General features: G+C 42.4%; 2 protein-coding genes across 2 annotated transcripts; both read left to right on the top strand.

Annotated features, from left to right (window-relative positions):
• The first annotated feature begins 2,808 nt into the window (after window positions 1-2,808).
• Window positions 2,809-6,456, top strand: CCNO (cyclin O). The gene is made up of 3 exons (XM_051979300.1): window positions 2,809-3,366; window positions 3,985-4,170; window positions 5,599-6,456. Exons 1-3 carry the CDS (start codon window positions 2,920-2,922, stop codon window positions 6,151-6,153), a joined length of 1,188 nt encoding a protein of 395 aa, XP_051835260.1. The 5' UTR covers window positions 2,809-2,919; the 3' UTR covers window positions 6,154-6,456.
• Window positions 6,457-11,512: 5,056 nt separating this feature from the next.
• MCIDAS (multiciliate differentiation and DNA synthesis associated cell cycle protein) lies at window positions 11,513-22,278 on the top strand. The gene is made up of 7 exons (XM_051979160.1): window positions 11,513-11,670; window positions 11,816-11,903; window positions 12,162-12,253; window positions 17,426-17,498; window positions 18,350-18,564; window positions 19,708-19,818; window positions 20,508-22,278. Exons 1-7 carry the CDS (start codon window positions 11,545-11,547, stop codon window positions 20,949-20,951), a joined length of 1,149 nt encoding a protein of 382 aa, XP_051835120.1. The 5' UTR covers window positions 11,513-11,544; the 3' UTR covers window positions 20,952-22,278.
• The last annotated feature ends 1,099 nt before the right edge of the window (window positions 22,279-23,377 follow it).

Below are 23,377 nucleotides of genomic sequence, written 5' to 3'. Positions count from 1 at the left end.
TCTCGTTGTTATTCATAACTTTAATAAAATTTAGTCATTTTTATTTGTTATTTGAGTTACCATTTAGTATTTAAGCTTTTTTTTTAAGCTTTTCATTCTTGCATATATATAAGACTTCCATTTATTATGTAGAGAAACTAAATTAAATTTTAAAAAGAAATGCACAAAAAAACAGAAAAAAAGTTCTGGTAACAGAATGAATATGTGTGGGATGGTCCTATGCAGAGTCAGGAGTGTTGAATTTAGGTGGTCCAGTGGATAAATACTGGGTCTGGAGTCAGGAAGACCTGAGTAAAAATCTAGCCTCAGATACTTTTAACTAGATGATTGACTCTGAGTAAAAGTCATTTAATTTCAGTTTCCTCGTCTGTAAAATGGAAATGATAATAGCATCTACCTCCTAGAATTGTTGTGAAGTTCAAATGAAATAATTATAAAGCATCTAGTACATAATAAACAGCATACAAATATTAACTGTTGTTATTAAAGATCTGGATGAGCTGAGGTTGTCAAGCAAATGACAACAAAAAATGGTGTTTGGAAATATTAAAAGCTATGTTGAGAGAAAAAGAATTATCAAAGGAGGGATAGGACCTTTTCTTGGAATGCATAGGACATTGATAAAAGCAGAGAGAAGACAAATTGCTCAGTTTTAATTTGTTTCTGGGTTTTGTTTTGTTTTTTTTCTGTACAGGAATGAACTTTACACTAGAAAATGGCAGTGAATCACTTAATCATTCTACATTTATTAAGTGCCTACTATATGCTAAGCATTTTGCTAAATACTAGGGATACAAAAAGAGTCAAAAGATTGTTATTGTCCTCAAGGAGCTGGGCTTCAATGAACAAAAATGATTCTATTCTTCATACACAAAGTAGAAAAGGAGATATTAAGAAACTATATTGCTACCATTGATAAATTCAAGTCAGTTGGCCCAAATAAACTATATTTTCAGATAGTGAAAGGACCTGAAGAGAGGTTTGCTGACCCATTGCTGGGGTATTTAAGAAATAAAAGGGGTACTATGAAATCTGAGAAGACCAGTTGTCCTCATTTTTTTTTTAATGGGAGAAAATCGAGTCTAAAAAATATAGACAAGTGAGCTTGACTTTCACTCTGGGAAAGGATCATTAAAGAAATAGTTGGCAAATATCTAGAAAGAGAATCAGAGATTACAAAGAGCCAATGTGGCTCAATCAAGAATAGATCATATCAAATTAAACTCATTTCCTTTTCTGACCATATTACTAAACAAGTAAATAGAAAAATTGGGTACAGTGGAAAGAGCATTAGGCCTGGAGATAGGAAGACTCATCTTCCTGAATTCAAATCTGGCTTCAGACAATTCCTATCTGTGTCAAATTGGGCAAGTCACTTAACTCTGCCTCAGTTTACCCATCTGTAAAATGAGCTGGAGGAGGAATGGCAAACCATTTTAGTATCTTTGTTAAGACCCAAGTTATCCAATCAGATGGATTCCTAATTGTTGGCTGATTGGAGCTAGAGTAGGACTGATTTACTGTCAATGTGGCAGGTTTCCAGTGGAGTACCTTGGGGATCTGTACTTGACCTTTTGCTCTTTTTACATTTTTATTCATTATTTGAATAAAGACAGGGGTATCAAAAAATGCCTCTAGTATACAATAATTTACTAATACTTAGTAATATATAAAATACCTCTAGTATACTGTAGTATACTAATACTTACTAATACTAGTAAGCAGATGACTTGGCTGGTAGGGACTAGGCCTGTGATTTCATTGGCATTGGAACTCCCAAATGGACCTTCTCTTCCAATGTCACTCGGCATCATTTCTGCAACTTGTGATCTTAGGAGAATTTCTAGCACGCAGAGGTTAGCTTGCTCCAAAGCTCACCGGCATAGTCTCTGTCCTAGCCAGAACTTGAATTCTCTGGTCTTCCTGGTAACTGAGGAAGTGAAGGTTTTGGGATCTATGTAATATAAAGATCAATTGAAGGACCTGGGAGTGTTTGGAGCCGAGTCTTGAAGGAAGTCAGAAATGAGAAAGGTGAGCATTATTGGCATGGTCTGGAGGTAGGGATTAAAAGGAAGACATGATCAGTGCAAAACATATGAAGACGAGAGATGGAGCGTCTTGGCTGAGGAGTAGCAATTAGGCCAGTGTGGTTGGATTGCAGAGTTTTGGGAAAGGAATAATGTATAAGGAGATAGGAGGAAAAGGGGACTGTCTGCGAAGAGCTTTATTAAATTGTATCTAGTAAGGCCACTGTTTTCTTCAGTAAACAAACCACTAATAGGGTGGGGAAAAAAATCAAGCAAGTGGCTTCCAACTGGAACCTCATTTGGGATATTACAACATTAAATAATAATTCTAATGTAAACCATGTTAACTCATAAGATGCACATCTGTGTAAACACTGGCCAAAGAGGAGAAAGAGAGGGAACGGTATTTTTCCTTGTATAAGCAGGTCCCATCGCAACCGAAGCCAGGGTGTCCAGATTTTGGCCCTCTCCTTGCAGGCGAGGTTTTGGTCCAAAGCTTCCAATGTTAGGTAGCCGCATCCCAGGGCCCTCTCTCTTTCTCTGAGTACTGACGTAATTCAAGTTTGCTCACGGCGTAGGCAGAGGCGCTCCCCTCCCCCCATCCCTTAGCAGCTTTCCCTTCCCGGGGCTCAGTGGCGGTGTTTGCGCCGCTGCCAACTGTTCAGTCCCTGGAGCGGTTCTTTAACCGGGAAAACGCGGCTCTCGTGCCGCGCCCTGGGCTCAGCCACGGAGAGGGGAGGGGTGGGGGGCGGAGGTAGAGGTTAGAGGGAAGTGGGCAAGGAAGGTCTTAATCGTGTTCTGGCTGCAGTCAGAGCTTCTGACACGCGCGCGCGCGCGCCATTCTTGCTCCCTCTGAGTTCCCAGGGATCGCAGATCCACTGCTGGTGGAACTATGGTGCCCATATTGCACGGCTTCCCGACCCCCCCGAGTCCCGACAGCCCCTTAGATTGTCGTGAGGTTCCTATCAGCAGCGAAAACCCTCGCGCTCCGGTGAAGAAGCGGAAGAGCCCAAGATACCGGAGGCAGCAGCCCCTGCAGCTTCACCAACTCCCGCGTCGGCTCCGGCGTCCGTTTTCGGGCGACTCGGGCGTATATGATCTGTTCGAATCTCCTTCTAGTTCTAGTTCCAGCTCCGGCTCCTGCTGTGGCTCCGGCTCGAATGACGCCCAGAGTCCAGCTCCCCGGGCTCCGCGCTGCAGCCAGCTTGCCTACCCGGCACTTCTGAGCAGCCAGCTGGACATGAAGGTTTTCCAAGACTACGGGCAGAGCTGCTACGCCTTCCGCAAGGGACTGGAGAGCCAATTCCACCCGCGCGAGTGCCTGGCGCAGCAGCCCCAAGTGAGGAGTCCCGCACTCATCCCCAGCCCTTCCATCGTGCGCGCTCTCTGTGTCTGTCTCTTTGTCTCCGTTTCTATCTCTCCCTCTGTCTCTGTCTGTCTCTCTATCTTTCTACCCTCCTCTCTCCCATATAGTGCGTTTTCTCTCTCCCTTCCGGTCCTACGGGCTCTCTCTCTCCTCTCTTCTCCTCTTTACTTCTTTTCTCCCCTTCTCTGCTGAACAGTTTCTTTCCTCTTTTAGTTTCATCTCTTCACGTAAAGCCCGCAGATGCGTCCTTTATCGACCTCTGTTTGCCCATTCACGTCTTATTTCTTCGAAAATTCCCCACCCAGGTTCCCCTCTCGTCCGCACTCCTGTGAAGATATTGCCCAAGCAGAAGAGACATGAGGAGCAAGGAAGCTCTACATTTTCTGTTCTCCATCATTTCTTTTCTTTATTTCTTTCTCCCCCATAGCTCTGTACCCCTAGGCACATTTAAAATTGTGATTTTAACCGGTTCTGGAAATTTACTGGATTTTTTTCTAGTCCCTTCCTGCAAGAGGAGAAGGCAGCTCCTAATCTCTCCACAAACTATTTCCCAGGGTCTTTGAGCTATTTTCGTGATCTGCTTCCTAATAGGTGACAGCAGAATCCCGTTGTAAATTGCTCAGCTGGTTGATCCCTGTGCACCGGCAATTCGGCTTCACTTTCGAGTCTCTGTGCTTGACTGTGAACATCTTGGACCGCTTCCTCAGCACCACCCCGGTGGCTGCTGACTGCTTTCAACTGCTGGGAGTCACCTCGCTGCTTATCGCTTGCAAACAGGTACCTACCTACATACCCTGCTGAGGTCTTGGAGAAAGCGCGAGACCTCTGCTGGCCCACCTTTGGCCAAGCCAGAATTTCTGATGTCCCAATATCCGTAAGATTGGGAATCCCTTACCTAAATTCTGGCCCCTTCAAGACTTAGCTGCTGCTTTAAGACGACATTGCTGTTGTTTTAAGTTTCCCTCCTATCTCGCAGCCTTATTCTTCAGTTATACAATTTTCCCATCCTTTCTTCCCAATGAAAAGAAATTATTAGGTCCACCATACCACCACCACCTCTACTTCACCAGTCTCTCTCCAGTCTCCTCAACTACTGAAAGCATCGTTCAACCGAGTTATAAACTATCCAGCTGAAGGAATAGTGCTTAAGTGAGGAAAGATCGCAATTTCAGTAGTAGTAACTCGAGTCTATATAGTACTTCAAGGTTTACAATGCATTCTGCGCAACAATTTTGTGAATTCATTTTAGACATAAGGAAAGTGATGCCAAAGAAAGGTCAGGTGATATCTTCACAGCTTAATGAGAGGTGAGGAGACGGTATTCAAACTGTCTTGCTGACTCCGAACCCAGTGCAATGTCCGCAGGTTTGAGTTTTAAGTTTGAAAGGGGCGGGGAATAGAAGGAAAAAAAGAGCAAAATATTGGAGGTATGGGAGGCCGCGGCCTCTTCCGTTCTGACAGTTTCTCTTCCCACATTCTCCTCATTGTGTCCTGGGGCTTGTGCTGTAACTAAAATGCTGGTACTGGTACTGAACTCTAGCAGACCAGATTCAAGCTGGGGCACTACCTTCCCAGAATCCGTTCTCCAGGAAGATTTGATAAAGTGAGTTTAGACTAATTAGAATCTAGTTAGACTTTAATGGAACTTTAACTCCCCGAGGGCAGGACTTTCCCACTTTTATAATTGTTCCCCTAGTGGCCAGCATTTAACTGGAATTTAATGAATGCTGGTGGATTGATCGATAAGATTAGAACTCTTAAAATTCTTAATCTAAGACCTTTACCGAGTCTAAAGGGTTGCAAGGTGGCGCAGTGGATAGTACGCCGAGGTCTAGAGTCTGAAAGATCTGAGTTCAAATTCGACCTTAAACACTTCCCAGATGCCTGACCCTGGGCAAATCGCTTAGTTCTATTTGCCTCAGTTTCCTCCTGAATAACAGTACCAACCTAGAAAGACTTTGGCACGACTGTCTCCCCAAAGCAAGTTTAACCAAGTCTGAGAGGTTCGTGACTTGATTGGCCACGAGGAGAGGAAGTGCGGAATTCCTGCCATCACCACCCCCATCCCGTGAACAAGGAGGGCTTGCAATGGAAGGGCTTCAGTACTCCTCTTTCCCCTGCAGAAGTACAGATCCTTGAAGTCAGAATGCCCCCTTTCCAGCCCTGTCCCTCTCCACCTAGCTGTTTTTCGTGTGCTTTATGCAGGTGGAGGTGCATCCGCCTCGGGTAAAACAGCTCCTGGCCCTGTGCGGCGACGCCTTCACCAGCCAGCAGCTCTGCAACCTGGAGTGCATTGTGCTTCACAAGCTCCGTTTCAGCCTCGAGGCGCCCACCATCGCCTTCTTCCTGGAGCACTTCACCCATTTTCGGGTGGCTTCCCGGGAGGCAGAATTCGGTGACGCCGCCGATGCCTATGCCTTGGCCAAGGGGGTGGCGCAGCTGAGCTTGGCGGATTACACCTTCACCAGGTACACTCCTTCCCTCCTGGCCATCTGCTGTCTTGGGCTGGCAGACCACATACTCAAACATCGAAAACCTCTGGACCTGCACATAAGCAATTACCCGGAAGCGGAGCTTCAGGACTGCCTGGGGAAGCTGCAGCTTCTGGTGTCTTTGAATAGAGAGGCTTTACCCCATATCTTGCCCTCGCCCCTCTCGGAGAAATGCAAATCTTCCGGGACAAAATTAAAACTAGAGACCCCGGCTGCAGGGTCCGGATCTTCCCCCTCTTCCAGCAAAGTGAGCAGTAGCGAGTGCTAGACGAAATGCATCAACACTATGACTATTGCCTTCTCTTTATACCTCAGAAAAGAGCAGTGTTGCCTTCAGGGGCGTAGGAGACTCCGACTTCAGGGTTCTGGGTGATTTGGTTCCTGCAGGAGCAGTCTAGCTTAGAAAAGGGAAACTTGCTAACCTGCATGTGTTCACTTGCATTGGCAGATTGATGTAAGACAATCGAATCACCCTGTTTATTTATTTAACGTAGTGGACAATTAAGAATTATTAGGAAGCAATAATCCCCCAACCCAATAAATATGGCACCCGGGTATTCCGCGGCTGCGGCTTGTCTGAGTAATATTTTCTGTGGATTTGCGTGCCGAGTGGTAGGGATTGGGGTTGGCGGTGGGAAGGGATGGTAACAAAATGAATCATTTTGGAAAGAACCGTTTAGGCCCATCGGTCTTGTTCCTCCTAGAAAAGAATTGTCACCTTAGGAATCTCGAAGGCGAGAGATAAGCGGGGGCTGGGAAGGGAGTGTAGCTACACATAATTTAGCATAAGCGCTTCTTGGGGATACAAATATAAGGGAGAAGTCCCTTTCCTCAAAGATTTTACATTCAAATGAGGAAAGAGAGCACTTAAAGAAAACGGGGAAGAGGAAGATGCCTGCATCTGGAAAAAGCTGCTAGAGGGTCCAGCAGGGAAAGATCAATGCCCAGAGGAAAAGTCATAAACACCAGCTAGACAAACAGGCAATTATTAGCTAATATATTAGCGATGGGTAGGGAGAAAGAGGGACTGTCAAATCTCTCTTGCTCTTGGGCTAAGCATAGGGGAATTTCCTATTCATTCGCCTGGCCACACTAGGAAAAAACGCCCGCCCCACTCAAAGCAGCCTCTGCTGTTTAAAAATGTATCCCTGAGGTTTTATGTTCAGATTTTTGTTTGTTTTAAAGTCTCCCTGAGACTGGAAGAATCTTTGAAAACAAATATTTGCCTTTTATACCTTGTTTTCTACACTAGAATGGGACCAAAGGTAGGGGTGGGGTGAGGGCCATCTTCAAACGTTCATTTGAAACCCATTCATCCCCACAGCCTTCATTTTCCTAGAAACATACAAGGGAAGGAATGGAGACAAGCAGTTGTGAGAATAGAAAGACTGCTAGGGTCTAATAGGACTCAAAAATAATTTGTTTTTTCTGTTTCTCAGCTTTTAAGTCAGTGGCAGTGGGGTCCTTGAAGATGAAAGAACGAAGTCCTAGAGCCCAAGGGGTGGAGAGGGCACATAAAGATAGGTGGTATTAATGGAGAGAAAATTCTGTCAAGCCCACGTTCCCCAGGCTACCCTGGTAGTAGTGAACCAGGGGTTCTTGGACTGATCCCTGCTAAAAAGGGAGCAAAGATATAGTTTGAAAGGGGCCTTGGAGTCCTGTGCTAATCTAGTTCAACCCTCTTATTTTATATAGGGGGAGACTGAGGCCCACATAACTAATATTAGTGAAGTGGATATGATCCCAGTTCCTTTGACTCCAAATCCATCACTCTTTCCATTGCAACAGATTCCGTTGGTGAGTGGACAAACAGCCAAAGGCCCAGGCCACTTCTGAGAAGATATGCAAAGAACAGGTGTGGAAGTAAATGGAAACCCTGTTGCTTCATTGCCCCACTTTGAAGAGGGGATACCCTACAGAAAAAGCCTCGAAATACTAGACCTAACAGAAGGGTATCTACTCTTCCCTGAATCCCTCACCTCCCAGCTCCCAAAAAACATTTTCCAAGTGCTTGAGCCATTTTCCTCTCATTCTGGCTGCCAAGATTCTCTTCCCTCATGCCTAGACATTGGTAGCTTTTAGAACTTATATATTTGTTTGTAGAATAATAACATAATTCTAACAGAGTTTGAAAATCAAACCTCTACACAATGACTCATTCTTCAGAGCTTTAAGACTTAAAACTACTTTATACTTGGAAAAAACTAGATGCAAAAAATTAGGTTGAATTCTTTTTAAAATTTACATCATAAAAATAAAATGATGATTTTGGTATACTACAAATCATGAATTTGTCCAGTGAATAAGACCGCATGATTCTATGTGTACTTACACAATAGTTGTGAAAAAAATTATATTTACAAAACACTTAGCACAGTGCTTGGTATATATAGTAGGCACTATATAAATGATGATGAGGAGGAGGATAGGAAAGGACTTGAGAATTCATAGGCTAAGTCAGCAAGTCTATGATATTCTTAAAAGACCTTGGAAATTGCCTTAATGCTGAGATTAAATCAGAAAGGTAGTGCCATAGGCAGAATTTAAACTCAGATCTTTCCCACATCAGGCTCAGTGCTGCCACTCCCTATGTGCAACTTTTGATAACATAAATAAATCACAAATAAAAATGTCCTCTCCTGAGATAGGTATAGAACAAAATATTTCTTGAGAGTTTCTGAAACAACAGGCATAACATACAACAATTTAACAGAGATTTTTAAGATTTGCAAATACATGCTTAATCTCTTTTACATCAGGAGTTAGGATCCAATCCTAAATTTGTGAGATGTTTACATTCAAAGTCATATTAGTCCATTTTACATATAGGAAAATAGTCAAGAAACATGATAATTTCTGTGAGTGGAACACTCTTAATCCTGACAATTTTCAAAAAGTTTGCTATTTAAAAAGTGCTCCATGTGGTAATTCTATTATTGCATTTGAGGTTGCACATGCATAAAGAAAACCACTGTTCTCAAAGCCTGTCTTCACTCATTCTGTCTCTAAAGTTAAAGCATCCATATAGAAAACTTGATTTCTTTTTGTGCCTCACATTCCTCATCTGTAAAATGGGAGTTAGTTGGATTTAATGGCTTTTAAGGTCCCTTCCAGCTCTAAATCTGTGTTCCTGTGATTTTTCTTATAAACCAGGAGCTTTTTTTAGGAAAAGTTTCAGTGCCATAGAAGTCATAAAACTTAGCTTTGATATCAGGTGTGATCATGAACAAATCACTTTTAACCTATCTCTATCTATAAAATAAGGGGGCTGGTCTCTGCGGCCTCTAGGTTCCCTTTCAATTCTAACTCCGTAATTATTTGATCTAGTCCAACCTACTCTTTTTACTTGTGTTGAACTTGACTTCCAAAGAGGGTGATTTGCTGGAGATGTTACAGATAGCCCTTCACCTCTTCAGAGACCTCTCTCTTAGTGTTCTTACCAAAGGACCCTCCAGGTTACCTTCTCTCTCTCTCTCTCTCTCTCTCTCTCTCTCTCTCTCTCTCTCTCTCTCTCTCTCTCTCTCCAAAAACAACCCACCAAGAAGGAGAATGGGAACAGATGCTTTTCAAACAGTATCTGGGAATAATCATTCAACCAAAGAAACTGCTTACAACCACTTTGCACCCGTAATGATAGTGAAATTTTATCTAACACATTCTTTGTGCTGTGCAGGCTGTTTATCTGTCTTGGGATTCATTCAAGTCTTTGTTTCTTCTATCCAACTTCTCATCCTTCTTGCTGCTTATATTTTGAGCAATTCATTATTTGCTTACTTTCAGATGAGTGGACAGAAGCAAGAATAAGCTCAAAATTATAAAATCACTACTTTAAATAACAATAAAATCTAGTTTGTTGCAGCAGGCTAAAATGACATTTGAGTAATTGTTAAGTTTTTCAATTGTATTAGCCATGCAATTCTAGTTCCCATTATTTCCAGGGTTAGTGCACCCCAGGCTCAGCCTGAGGATGTTTTTTTTTTATAATAACTGTTTATTTTCAAAATATTTGCAAAGATAGTTTTCAACATTCACCCTTGCAAAACCTTGTGTTCAAAATATTTCTCCTTCTCTTTGCCCACCTCTCCCCTATACAGCAAGTAATCCAATAAATGCTAAACATGTACAATTCTTCTATACACATTTTCACATTTATCATGTTGCACAAGAAAAATCAGATCGAAAAGGAAAAAAATGAGAAAGCAAACAGAAAACAAGCAAACAACAAAAGGTGAAAAAACTATTTCGTCATCCACACTCAGTTCCCATAGTTCTCTGGCTGCAAATGTCTCTCTCTATCACGTCTATTGGAATTGGCCTTGGTAACCTCATTGTTGAAAAGAGCTACTTCCATCAGAACTGATAATCACATGTTGTTACCATGTACAACTTTCTCCTGGTTCTGCTCCTTTCACTCAGCATCAGTTCATGTAAGTCTCTCCATGACTCTCTGAAACAGAACAAAAATATTCCATAACATTCATATACCATAACTTATTCAACCATTCCTCAATTGATGGTTTCCAGTTCCTTGCCACTGCTTCATTCCAAATTTTTTACATCTTCACCTGTTTCTTGTCCAAATTGAGAAACTGAGGCAGGAAAGACCAGAGTATTCTGCTCATCCAGTGATGGGATTAGTGATGAGCCAGGAGGGGATTTAGGAGTGATTTGACCCTCATTGGCCAATGGGTTCTAGGGCTGAGAAAGGAGGCTGAGAATTTTTGTAATTTAAAGACCTTTCGGTTGAGTATCTCTGGATTTGGAAGTCCTCTTGGAAAGAATCCTATTTACTACCAAAGAGGAAAAAACAACAAAGAAAGAACTCTATTACTGCTAAAGAGAATTTTCCCCTAGTCGCATTTAATTAATCCTGAGAAGGAAGTTGATGTTTCTGTCTGGCTACTTGTTTGCCTGTCTCTCCAGGTCATAGGGCAAAGAGAGGACTCTAATTTTATTTTGGTACCTTCATTTTTTGTAATTCTGCATTTATTTAGCACTTTCATCGTCGAGACTCTTTTTGAGAGTTGACTTAGGGTGAAGAGAGATTTTCACCGAGACCTTTTTTTATCCTGTAGTTTCAGTTTGCCTCTCTAAAGGATTGTGACAAGGGGGAACAGAGACAACTACAAGCTTAGGGCTTGAGGACTCCGTCTGTCGCACACTCTTTCCTCATCTCTTCCTCTCCTCTGTCTCCTCCCTTCTCTCCTCCCTCCTCCTCTCAGGCTGCAGTCGGGTGGCCCGGCGGGCGGCGCCAATGCTTGCCGAAAGGGCGCTAGCCGGCCCGGGCTTCGGCTGCCCAGGTTCCCGGGGGAAGCCCTGTTGCCAGGTTGAATTTTCACGCCTCCTCCAGAACGCAGATTGTCCGAGATGAAGGCGCCACCTCTGGCGCCCAGGCTCGGACCCGCCCCTCCCAACTCAGAATCCCTACAGGTCCTCCCTCCCTCCTCTTCTTGTCTCTGCCGTAGCCCCCTTCCAGCTTCTTCCCGGTTCTTGCTCCTCTCCGGACCCATTTTTTCCCGCGACACACCCACTTGCTGAGCCTCCAGTTGCAGCACCAAGGTTAAAGCCCGCAAAGCTCTTGACTGCTAGGGCGCCCACCCATCCGGGTCAGTGTTTAGGAGGACAAATTTCCCGCAACTGGAACCAAACCGACAGGTGGATGCAGAACTGCGGAGGCGGCTCCTTTGGGGGCATCGGGGCTCGGAGAGCCTTCGATAGTATCTGTCCCAATAGGATGCTTGATCTGTCCAGCCGGCAGCTCAGGAAACCTGAGAAATTTGAAAAGGTGCGGAGAAGGGACTGGAGGGAGCACGTGGGAGCATAACCAGGGTTCTGGGTGCACGTCGGGGGTCGTGGTGAGCATAGGATGGGGAGTGTCTGCGACTTTACTACGAGGGATTTCCAGCATCGCCCTTTCTTTCCCAATTCAGTTCGTGCCCCCGAGGAAGTTCTTTGAGAGCAGCAGCCCCATCTCAGTTTACACCGACCCCCCGGAGGCGGAGCTGGCAAGTTTGCCAGGTGAGCAAGGTCCGGAACATCCCACCCCGAACTTGGAATGTTGATTCTGTTCAATACCCCTAGTCTTTAAGCCACTAATCCCAATTCTGCACCTAGCTTCGTCTTCTCTCGCTAAGCCCGGGATAGTGTTTTACTCTGCCCTTTTAAATCTCGGGAAGCAGGAAAAAGAGGGATGCAGGATGAGACGGAGAATGCCTGTCTAGGGGAGACAAGAATCTGAGGCTCTCTACCCATGTCTCCCTTCTCTTCCTCTTCCAGCCTTGACTACGATTGACTGGCAGGATTTCGCGGATTGTTCCTCACTCGTCCACGAAGAGAGCTCCCCTAGCTGTGATGCTGCGGCGTCACAGGTACCTCCTCTAATCCTAGTCCTTCTGCATCCATCTTTTCACCTCCCGCAACCCTAAACATGGGGTCTGATACTCCAGGAAGTTTTCCCATGTCTATCCTACTTAATTCGACACCTCATTTATTAAGCTTCTCCTCTGTGGCAGAAAATGTGCAAAGAGCTGAGGATGTAAAGAGCTCTTGCCCATAATATAACTAAGGCTGTAGGGGGCCCCTATCTGCTCTAAAGAAGGAGCCGTGTTTTGGCTGAGCAAAGGAGAGACATTAACTGCAATGGCAAATTAATTAAAAAAAAAAAACCTTCCCCGCCTGTTTTTCTCTCTCCCTGCCCCTTTATTCCTTTTAGTTTATTAGGACTTCAGCTTTCCCGGGATTGTTGTGAGCAACGATAATCAGAGGTTCCAAGAGGAAAGAGGATTTCCAGATTTTTGTCACTCACCTTTTAGGCTAGTGGTGGAAGAGGAAGTGTATAAAGATTCTTTAGACAGGGATTTGGAAGTAGAGAAAAGTGCTTTTTAAATATTTTTCTCTTTCTTCATCCATGCTGAATCTAATTTCTTTCCTTCGGCAATGATACTGGGCTATCTTTCACTTGAGATGGGGATGCACCTCATCGAGGAAGATGGGATGAGGATGAAATGTAGGTCAGAGGGAGAGAAAGTGTACATTAGGATTATTTTATATAATCATAGCCCTGTGACCTAGGATAATGGTTTATATTTTGAGGCTTAAAACCTGGGATATGATGGTGGATGGAAGGATTTGCCTGGAATCTTTGACAAATAGCATTCAGAGACAATTCCCTATTTGGCTCCGAGGTGAGCAAGAATCTTTTAGTAAGAGTGTAGAGGTCATTAAACCAACAAACATTTGAGCTAGCTGCTCAGTTCCTAGCTGGGAAGTCTAATTTCTTTAGTTTACCTAAACCAAATCTGATTGGCAAATTCAATAACCCCTAATCCAAGCTGCTTCAGATTTCCAGAGGTAAGAAAGGTATCTGTGGACCAAGGCTCTTCCCCTAAATGCACAGGTGAATATTGTTCAAGTGGATCTTGAATTACAGAGGAATCCCAAAAGGAAAATTCCTCCTATCCATTTATTTTACAATTAATATAGAAAGGCTATTTTGGAAATTTTTGCTGAGGGTATACAGAATTTTTTATCACAGAGCAGTGGGATCTTATTTTTTCTTTTAATTATATCTTTTTTTTCTTTTCCTTTTATAATGAGGCAATTGAGGTCAAGTGACTTGCTAAGGGTCATACAAAACTAGTAAATGTCTGAAGCCAGATCTGAAGCCAGGTCCTTCTGATTTTAGGTTCCTTGCCCTCTCCACTGTGCCATTTAACTGCCCCCTCATTTTTTCTTTAGGGGAAAAGAAATGCCATTTTTTTTACTTTAGGAGGAAATGTCTTCACTAGAAAACACAATGAATCTGGAATCAGGAGATCTGGGTTAGAATGCTATAGCTGTAGTTACTGTTTTGGTCCAGACAATTGGGTTCAGTGACTTGCCCAGTGCCACATAGCTAGGAAGTGTTAAGTGTCTGAGGTCGAATTTGAACATAGGTCCTCTTGACTTCAAGATCAGTGCGATATCCACTGCTCCATCTAGTTACTATTTTTTTTGAACAACCCTCCCCCTCCTACCCAAGCTAGCTCCCAGCAGGCTATTTCCTCAATGTTGAACTACTAAGTGTACTAAGCTACTTAGAACTGGATCCTATAGTCCCCAGGACTGACTTGGAATTCCCTGAGAAAAGGATATGAAAAAGGAGAGTTCTCAGGAGAGGTTTGGACTCCAAAGTCAGGTAGAATGAAGTAGAATAGTATTGGGAAAAAGAAGTTTGGCCAGTCTAGGTCTACCACTAATTTATCCATTTACCTTGAATTTATTCTTATCAACCAATCAAACATTTATCAAGCACCTATAGGTGTCTATATAATATATACATGTTTGTAGTGGGTTTTGATCTTTTTGTTCTTGAGGAAAGGAGTATTGGGAAAGATCAGAAGGTAGATTTTTGTTGAGTGAAAAAAGCACAAATTAAAAAGTAACTGGGATTGAATTGGTAATAAGCATACTATAAATTTCCTAATAAATGAGACAAATTCATATTTGGACTATTATAAAAATGAATCACTGTTTCCTCACCTATAAAATGGACCAAGTGACTTCTAAGGACCCTTTCAGATCCAGAGCATTTTAGAATTCCTGTTTTTCCCCCTGAGGCAATTGAAGTTAAGTGACTTGTCCAAGGACATGCGTTTAGTAAATGTTAAGAATCTGAGACTAGATTTGAACTCAGGTCCTCCTCACTCGGTGGATGGGCTATCTACTATGCCATCTAGCTGCCCTGAATTTTATAATTTGGGGAAAAAAACACTGATTAAATTAAAGCACTGGTATCCAGTATGCTGTCTAACTTCCTTTCTCTGTTTTCAAAGGAGGGAATAATAGGTTCAGATTAGGTCCTTATGGCTCAAAGGACATCAAGTCCAATATCCTCATTTTACAGATGAAACTTTACAAAAGAAACTGAGGCTAAGAGAAGGTAAATTATTTGCTCAATATCCCAGAGCTTGTAAATGTTTGAGGTGGGATTCCCACCCAAATTTTCCTAATTTCATGTCCTTAGATTTAATTATGTGATTTAACCACTTTTACAAAGAGGAAGACTGGTGAATAACTGGGATTTAGTGGTGAACAAGGTAAACAGTCATCTGATATAACAGGCTAGGGGAAGGGTGAAGGGAAAAATACTTTTAATTACTACTTTTAATAAATCCACTTAAAAAAAAAAACATGCTACAAAATTATTGGTGTCTAAGTGTCGGTGGCAAGAATGGTGAAGGCTCCAAGTCTCTGGCCACTGTAACACATGGGAGTGGGAATGGGTATGCAATTGACAAGGTGTGCCTGGATCACATGGACACTTTTGTCAAAGTTAGAAACCTGACTCTTTAAAGAAGAACTGACCCTAAGCAAAATTCAAAATTTTGTTATCCATTTCTATTCCTCTACATACATTCCTACATAATACACACTTTTCCCTGGTATGAAGTACTCCTATGGCTGCCTAGGTTTTCTCCATTTTCCATAAAGTATTTTAATACATTTATGCATATTAAGGTGTTAATCCTGCTGCAGGAGTTTTTGCATTTTTAAAGAAGGGGCAGTCAATGGTTATTGGTGGAATTTTATGCAAATCAATTAATTGGGTGATTGATGGTGATAGAGGTTTGAGTCAGACTTTTGGACACATATATTACATCCCTGGTGAATGTAGGAAAGCTCTGTCTTCAACTGTATTCTTTGTTTTTATTTTAAAGCAAATGGAGTTAAGTAACTTGCTCAGGGTCACACAGCTAGGAAGAATTAAAGGATCTGAGGTCATATTTGAACTCAGGTCCTTCTGAATTCAGGGCTGATTCTCTACTCACTGCGCCATCTAGCTGCCCCTCTTCAATTGTATTCTTTCCGTAAAAAAACAAAATAGAATGAGTATTCTCTCACACTATCTTTCTTTCTGCCCTACACACACACACACACACACACACACACACACACACACACACACACTCCGACTTTTCAAGAATCAATGAATTCTCTTTTCCAGTGACTGATATACTTTAGCTCTTTCCGGATATTGGGAGATATTTGGAGACACATGTTAATACTTTCGGGCTGCTAGAAGTAGCCTATATAATATATAAAAAATAACAACTCACACCTCTTTACTATGTGAAGAACAGAGAGCAAATATAGTATACAAATATGAAAGCTAAAGATTAAAGAAAATAATTGTCATTGTCACGAATTGGTAAATGGAGATGTTTGGACTCCAGTCCAGCTTCTTTAACTCCTAAACCAGTGTTTTTCTCACTGCATTTTCTGGGTTCTCTTTATCGTAAATCACAGACTTGAGGCTGAAAAGGGATCTTAGAAATTCTCTAATCCAGAGAAGTGTTCTTAATCTTTTTGGTGTGTGTGTTTTGGACCCTTTGAGCAGGATGTTTTTAAATACGTAAAATAAAATACGCAGACTTCTACGTATTTTAAACCAACTCTCCTGAAATGCAGTTATCAGATTTTTTTTTTTTTTAATTAGTAGACCCCGGGTTAACAACCTCTTAAGTAGTTTAGCCTCCTCTCTTCTGCGATTGAGGAAACTAAGCCAAGAGGGACACATGACTTACTTTACTTCAGTCCTAGGTCAATGTGCTAGTCTCTGACTCAGTAAAAATTCGGGATTCTTTTTATTAAAACACATTGATTTTACAGCACTAGCTCCCTCCCTTTCCCCTTTCCCCCCACTCGCCCGAATCTTTGCATTGATGAGTGCAGTGCATCAGTTAGAACGAACCAGACCACCTGCACCCACCAATACGGCGTTTGTCTCCCTTTCCGTATAAAATCACCGCTTAATCTCAGCAAATAGTCCGGACCGGATTCACTTTTCCTGTGGTTTGTTATTCCTGCGCGGTACCGCACTGTTTGGTACAAAGGGAGCAGAACGCAGCTTCGCCTTCACGCGGACTAAAGCGTGATTTGGAGGGAAGTCCGTGCTAAGGGTTCAGGAGGTCACGAGGGGCTGCGGGCGGTGCGCGTGTTTGCCCAGATCCAGATGCCGCGGGCACGTCTGCCGGGCACTACTTGAGCTAGTTGAGAGGGTCAAGTCCTGGTTAATGTTTCACTAGCCCGGGAGGAATGCACGGCGCCCTGATAGAGGACTGTGATTGGTTCCTGTGGCTGGCCAATTAGGTAGCAGCAAAGGTCAAGCGGTTCCCCAGAGGCTCCGACGCTGCAAGTGCTATTCGAAGTGGGGGTCCACGGGGAGATAGCCCGGATCTGCTCGGACCCCAGCCCATGGGAACCTGTGTGGTAGGAAGCCTGGTAGCTCCTCCACTTTCGCCTTAGGAATAAGAACCTTTGCCCCTGAGTCCTATACATACTGCACACTCATGACAATGCAAGCCTACTATTCGCAATGTCCAGGATGGGGCTTGAATTTTCAGGTGGGGGGGCTGTGTAAACGTGAATGTGTACATGTGTATACGAACTAGCCATGGGGCATAGGAGAAGGCAGCTGTACATAAATTAGGGCTGGTCATAGAGAACTGAGGTCAGAATGATTTGGTTAAGCGCAGTGATGCTTTTCTACTTTGTTTCAGAGCCACTGTCCACAAACAGAACCCGAATTTGATCTGCAGGATTTTAGGGATGCAGTGGATAACCTCATATCAGGCAAGTTTGTATGAGGGACTTTTTGTTTGATTGCTTGTTGGGATTTTTTGGCAGTTGAAGTATAACCAACATTCCAGTCAAAGAGATTTCCCCTCTATGTCTATCATCCATTTACATTTAGTGATAGTGGTATAGCTCCTGTGTTGCTTCCTCAGTGGGTAATTTCTTGTGTTTCTGGCAAGAGGAGAAAACTTTCAAACCCTAAATGGTAGCATTTAGTGAATATGAAATAACAGTTTAAAAAATAGCAACTTTTTGCCGACCCCGACTTCCCCTCTACAACTTTCCTAATCTAAGTGATGATTTGTTGCGAGTTTTGCACTTGCTGAATCGAAGGGCTTTAGCACCTAGCTGTTGTGCAGCTCACTGAGGTAAGATGGAGAAGCAGATCCAAGAAGGAGAAAGAAATGTAGATTAGGTTATCGTAGTTTCAGTCTCCTATTGTAAGTCAAGGTCTCTGAGCCATGGTTTCATTTTTAATAATCTCTGTCCCTTTTAAATTTCTCAAGGAGGCTAGAGGACCAAAAGAAATAAGGTATGTGAAGCCTTTGTAAACCTTAAAAATTGTGCAAATGTAGGTTATTGTTATTAACTGCTTTCGAATTAAAGGGAGATGGTTCTCTCCTATCCATTTTGGAGAGAGAAGTCACAGAATCTCCAAAGATAGACACTGGGACAAGGGATGATTCCCTAATCTTTTGTCCAAGTTCCTTAAAAGATAGATTGGGCAGAATTTAGGTGAAAGGTTTCTCCAAATATTATACCTTTCCCAAAATTTTACTAGAAATATGTAGTAATTTTTACACTGACATAATCAGTGACACCTAATGCCATCATTTGCTGCTCCACAGACCCATCATCTTTGATGTCATCTCCCATGGGTCCTGAAGACTTTTCCTTCCCTTCCTGCGATGTCTCGCCCTTTGGTTCCTGCATTTCTCCCCAGTCGGAGCACCCTGCGCCTCCCATGAGCATTCAGGGTGTTCCTCATCCGGAGCAGTACTGGAAAGAAGTGGCAGACCAGAACCAGAAAGCCCTGGGAGATGCCCTGGTAGAAAATAATCAAGTAGGGAGACCAGAGTTTGGGAATGGGGGATTATCGGAACATGGGTAACTAATCTCAGGAGCAACAGTATCCTGCCTAAGTCCTTTTCAGGACTCTGGAAGATAATTGGTGTGAATCGAAGTTTCTTTCCCCAACCTTCTCAAGTGCCTTCAATTGGTATCTCCAAAGACTTCAGCTTAAAAAAGGCAGGGTATCCCATTTCATCTAGTTGTCTGCAGTTGTCTTGGTCTATATTGACCACTGTACACCCAGATGATTCTGGAGGAGAAAGTGAGTCAGGTGACCTTGTGCAGCTCTCCCCAACTTTAATCCAACTCACTTGCATGTTACAGCATCACCTCCCTGAGGTTATGGTCCTCTCTGAGAATGAAGACAATCAATTAAGTGCCTTAATAGTTTTGATAGTTGCTGTATTTCTCAATTCTTCCAAATCCTATCTATCTATGAAATCCAAACCCTGTTAAATTGTGGTGGAGATAGTGCAGACTTACCCTTGACCTTGATAAATATAAATGCTCTTGTGAGTTTACTCATCTATATCATTTTTTTTCTTCTTTTGGTGTGATTTCATTGATCTGGGAAATTTCCTTGTGTAACCTCCTTCTATCTTTATAAATCAGCAACACACCTGTAACTTAGAGCCTTAAAGAGTTAGCTGAAGCTTTCAGAGGTTGACTGATAGCCCATATTCTGGGTGCAGTTTTAATCACTTAAATAAAGAATAAAGCTTTAAATTGCACTGACTTGAGACATCCTGTATAGTATAGGTAGGTTCATGTCTTTCTCATTTTGAGATTAGCCCTCTATCCACGACACCACTTGACTCTTGCCTTTTACTATGCATTTATATTTACAATTTGACATGAAATGTTGATTTAGTCGGGAGAATGCCAAACAGAAAATGCATTAAAAATCTAAATCATGCAGGGGATGTTAAAAATGAATATTAAAGGATCCCTTACTGTGCAGATGAGGAAACTAGAGAAGTGAAGCAGATGGCTTAAATACTTCCCTGATAGATTGAACAGAATCCTCTGAATCCAATCCCATAGGACCACTGACTCCCCAATGTCTATTTAGGAATGTATGTTATACCTATGTCTATCATGCGATCCTCTTTGTACTTCCCTCCTTGCCTGGAAGCTGCATGTGACACTGACCCAGAAGCAGGAGGAGATTGCGTCCTTGAAAGAAAGGAACATTCAGCTAAAGGAACTGGCCAGCCGGACTCGGCACCTGGCTTCTGTCCTTGATGTAAGTGTGTAGAGGTTGGGGTTTAAGGGCAATAACCATGTAGCCAACCTGCCTTGTAATAGCTACACTGCACAATGCAATACATGTTCACCAAAGGATGTGCAGCTTTCCAGAAATTGTTAAATTCTCAAAGTGAGCATTTATACCACAGGAATCAGCAATCTATACAAAATCATTTGTCTTTTTGATTGTCTAAACTTCAGAAGGTGTTACGACATAGATTAAACTTAAAATTGTCAGTGTATACACTCCATCTCTTTGTTAAACATTTACTGGCACACCTGTATTGCTCTATAAACATTGCTTGAGCTCTGCTGGAGTGCAAAGGCTCTTGGAATGAAGTCATCACCAAGGCGGAGGCCTGGTGTCTGGAAGCTGATAATAACAATATCTGGCCCTTATATAGCAATTTAAGGTTGGTAGAGTACTTCACATTCATTATTTCATTTGAGCCTCATACTGCCCCTGGCAGCCGGAGAGTAGCCCCTTTGCAGATGTTCTCCATTTTTCATTTCTTAGAAAGGACAGTTGGGGAGATTGTCTGCTGCCCTCCGCCATATTGCGCATTCTGCGTCCAGTCCGAATTTGTTCGTGCACAGGTCGCATTAACTGGGCTGCCCTTGAAACCAATTAACCAGACTAGCCTGAACTCCTTTCCATATCGCATTCCCTTTCCCCTAAAACCGCAGAAGCTGATGATCACCCAGACTCAGGATTGCAGGGCCGCTCCGGAACCCTTGATGCTCAAAGCCTCTGCCAAGAGGAGCCTGGAGGAGTTGCTCACTGCCAGCGGCCAGGACGGCGGCGAGGTGGACGCGATCCTGCGGGAGATCTCGGAGCAGTGCGATGCTGCTCTGCAGAGCCGCGACACTAAGCGGCCCCGGCTGCAGCCTGGACCTCCAGACGTTGCCTGTCAGCCGCCGGCGCTCCTGCACGGGGCCTTCCGCGGGCTGCGGGCGGACTGCAGTCAGGGATCCCTGAACCTGAGCCATAGCGAGCTGGAGGACAGCGCCTCCTTCCGCACCCCGATTCGGGACCACTGCACCATCCGCACTTTGGCTTTCCCCCAGGGCAACGCCTTCACTATACGGACCGCCAGCGGGGGTTACAAATTCCGCTGGGTACCCAGCTGAGCGCGGGGAGCGGGTCTCCCAGTTGCACTGGTCTTACCGCCCTCTGGCACTAGGAGGCGCCGCCTGCACCGTGACCGCAAAACTGCGCTGCGCCGATCCCCAAAACTGCACTTTCGGGAATGCCCTCTGCCTGCCAGGCACTTGAACCCCACTTCAAATCCCCAGGGATTTGGTGGTGGTGGTAATTGTGGTTAACAACTAAAACGGGATGTGGAAACATATTCTATTTCACAAATCTGTTATTAAATGTAGTATAAAGTCTTCCACTTAAAAAAGGAATGGGAGGACTGCGACAGGATCTAAAGTAGTGCCATCACTTTAAAACTTATATGTAATAAGAATCACAGGATTAAGGAAAACTTGTAAGGCAATCTAAAATTCAAACTTCTAATTTCACAAAGAGTTCAGAGAAGTTTAGGAATTTCTCCAGACTCACACAGCTAGTTAATGGCTACTGGCTCTAGATCTCAGGTTTCTTGATTCCTAGGCCGTGGTCTTCATAGAACTATGTTCAATCATTTTTCCATAACACATCAATGTTGGCAACGGGGTTCGCTTGGCAAAAATACTGGAGTGATTTGTCACTTCCTTTTCCAGTGAATTAAGACAGTTCAAGTGACTTGCCTCTAGTATCACACAGCTAGTGAGTCTCTAACGCCGAATTTGAATTCGTCTTCCTGACTTCGGGCCAGGACCACTGAGTCATCTAGCTGCCTAGTCTTCCTAGTAAGCACTTAATAAATATTTGTTATTCTTTCTCTTGTATTGTGCTGCCTTCCTTACTGTTGGAAGGAAATGTAGCTTTGCCATTGTTTCAAACTATTATTTCAGCCAGTAATGGAATGAAGAGATGATGAGAAGAATAAAGAAACAGTGCCTTGAGAAACAAAATGATAGATTCTGGATCTTAAGTGTAGAGTGATAGACTTAGATCTGAAATGGACTTTAGACATCACAGAACCATACATGAAGTATCCTAAACCGTAATGAACTTTTAAGCTTTGAGACTACCTGGTCCAATCCTCTCATTCTCAGATAAGGAAGGAATCTGAGTTTAGTTGAGTTGCCTCCGATATTAAAAAGATGAGAATCAAAGACGGAATTTGGATCCACATCTTACAGAGCTCTTCCCCATTGTACCAACTGCCTCCACCCTCAAATTATGTATGTAGAAATGGAATCTCAGAAAGCTTAAATGATTGGCCCAAGTCATAAAGGTATTATGTAGCAGAGTCAGGATTTGAATAGGCTCCTTTAATTCATTTCACAATGTCTGTAATAGACTCTTAAAGATGTATTTTATTTCAACATGAATATGTTAAGCATATTTGTTTATACAGATCATATGTGTAACTTTATATGGTTTAATATAAATATTTGTGTATAAAACATTTGTTGTTTGATTTGGACCACAAAATAACTACTCATTCCTCTTTCTCCTGCTTTTTGGGGATAAAATCATAAAATTAATTTTAAATTTAGATACAAAATGAGAAAAGAAAAAATATTTTCAAATACACAGAAGAATATAAGAGAGAATTCAATATAAAATAACATTTCCATTTCAAAAAACCTCTGTTACACGTTTTCAAAGCAACTCAGCTTTTCTTTACTTCTTTCTAGGTTTTCTTTTGTTTGCTGGTGAGTAATTCTATTTTCTTACTTTTTTTTTCTCCCTCCATTCCTTCCCCTCCCTTCAAAGAATAATACAATTAATCTTGAATATGTATCAATAATCATACATACATAAGTATAAACATACATAGATATCTATAACCTTACACATATATACACTCAAATACATATATGTAAGCCTGCACTCTGTATATTCTATGTGTCATCTCTTTCTCTGGGGGTAGATAGTGTTTTCCTTCATAAGTCCAGTTCTTTCTTTGTTTTTCTAAATCAACCAGCTAATCATTTCCTACACTGCAGCAATATTCCAATCTAATCATATCCTCTCTGAAAGATTGTCTATGAAAAATTTCCCTACTTTTCTTCATTCTTTTTATTCTTGGCTATATTGGTTGTATTTAAACAAGAAAATTTTAATTTTAAATAATTGAAATTATCCATTTACACACAATGTTCTCCCCTTATAATATAGTTTAAGGTGTGATACTGCTGAATCTCCTTCCTTGATGCCCCCTGCCCCCACAAATTTCTTTGAAATTCCTGAACTTTTGTTCTTCCAAATGAACTTTGTTATTTTTTTAACAGCAATTTTTTTGTCTGTTAGTTGTAGATGGCATTGAATAAATAAGCAAAATGGTCATTTTTTTATTATGATGATTCCACTTCAATACTTTAGAAAATTTTTCTATTCAATGGTGTATTTATTATCTCTACCATTACAGCAACTCTTTCATGTCTTGCTAGATGGTTAAAAAAAATAATCATCATCTGGAGGCCAACCTTCTGGAAGT

The sequence above is a fragment of the Antechinus flavipes genome, chromosome 1 (assembly GCF_016432865.1).
Source record: "Antechinus flavipes isolate AdamAnt ecotype Samford, QLD, Australia chromosome 1, AdamAnt_v2, whole genome shotgun sequence".
Taxonomy (NCBI): Eukaryota; Metazoa; Chordata; class Mammalia; order Dasyuromorphia; family Dasyuridae; genus Antechinus; species Antechinus flavipes.
Note: the sequence above shows the minus strand (reverse complement) of the source record. Positions and strands in the feature narration are given on the sequence as shown.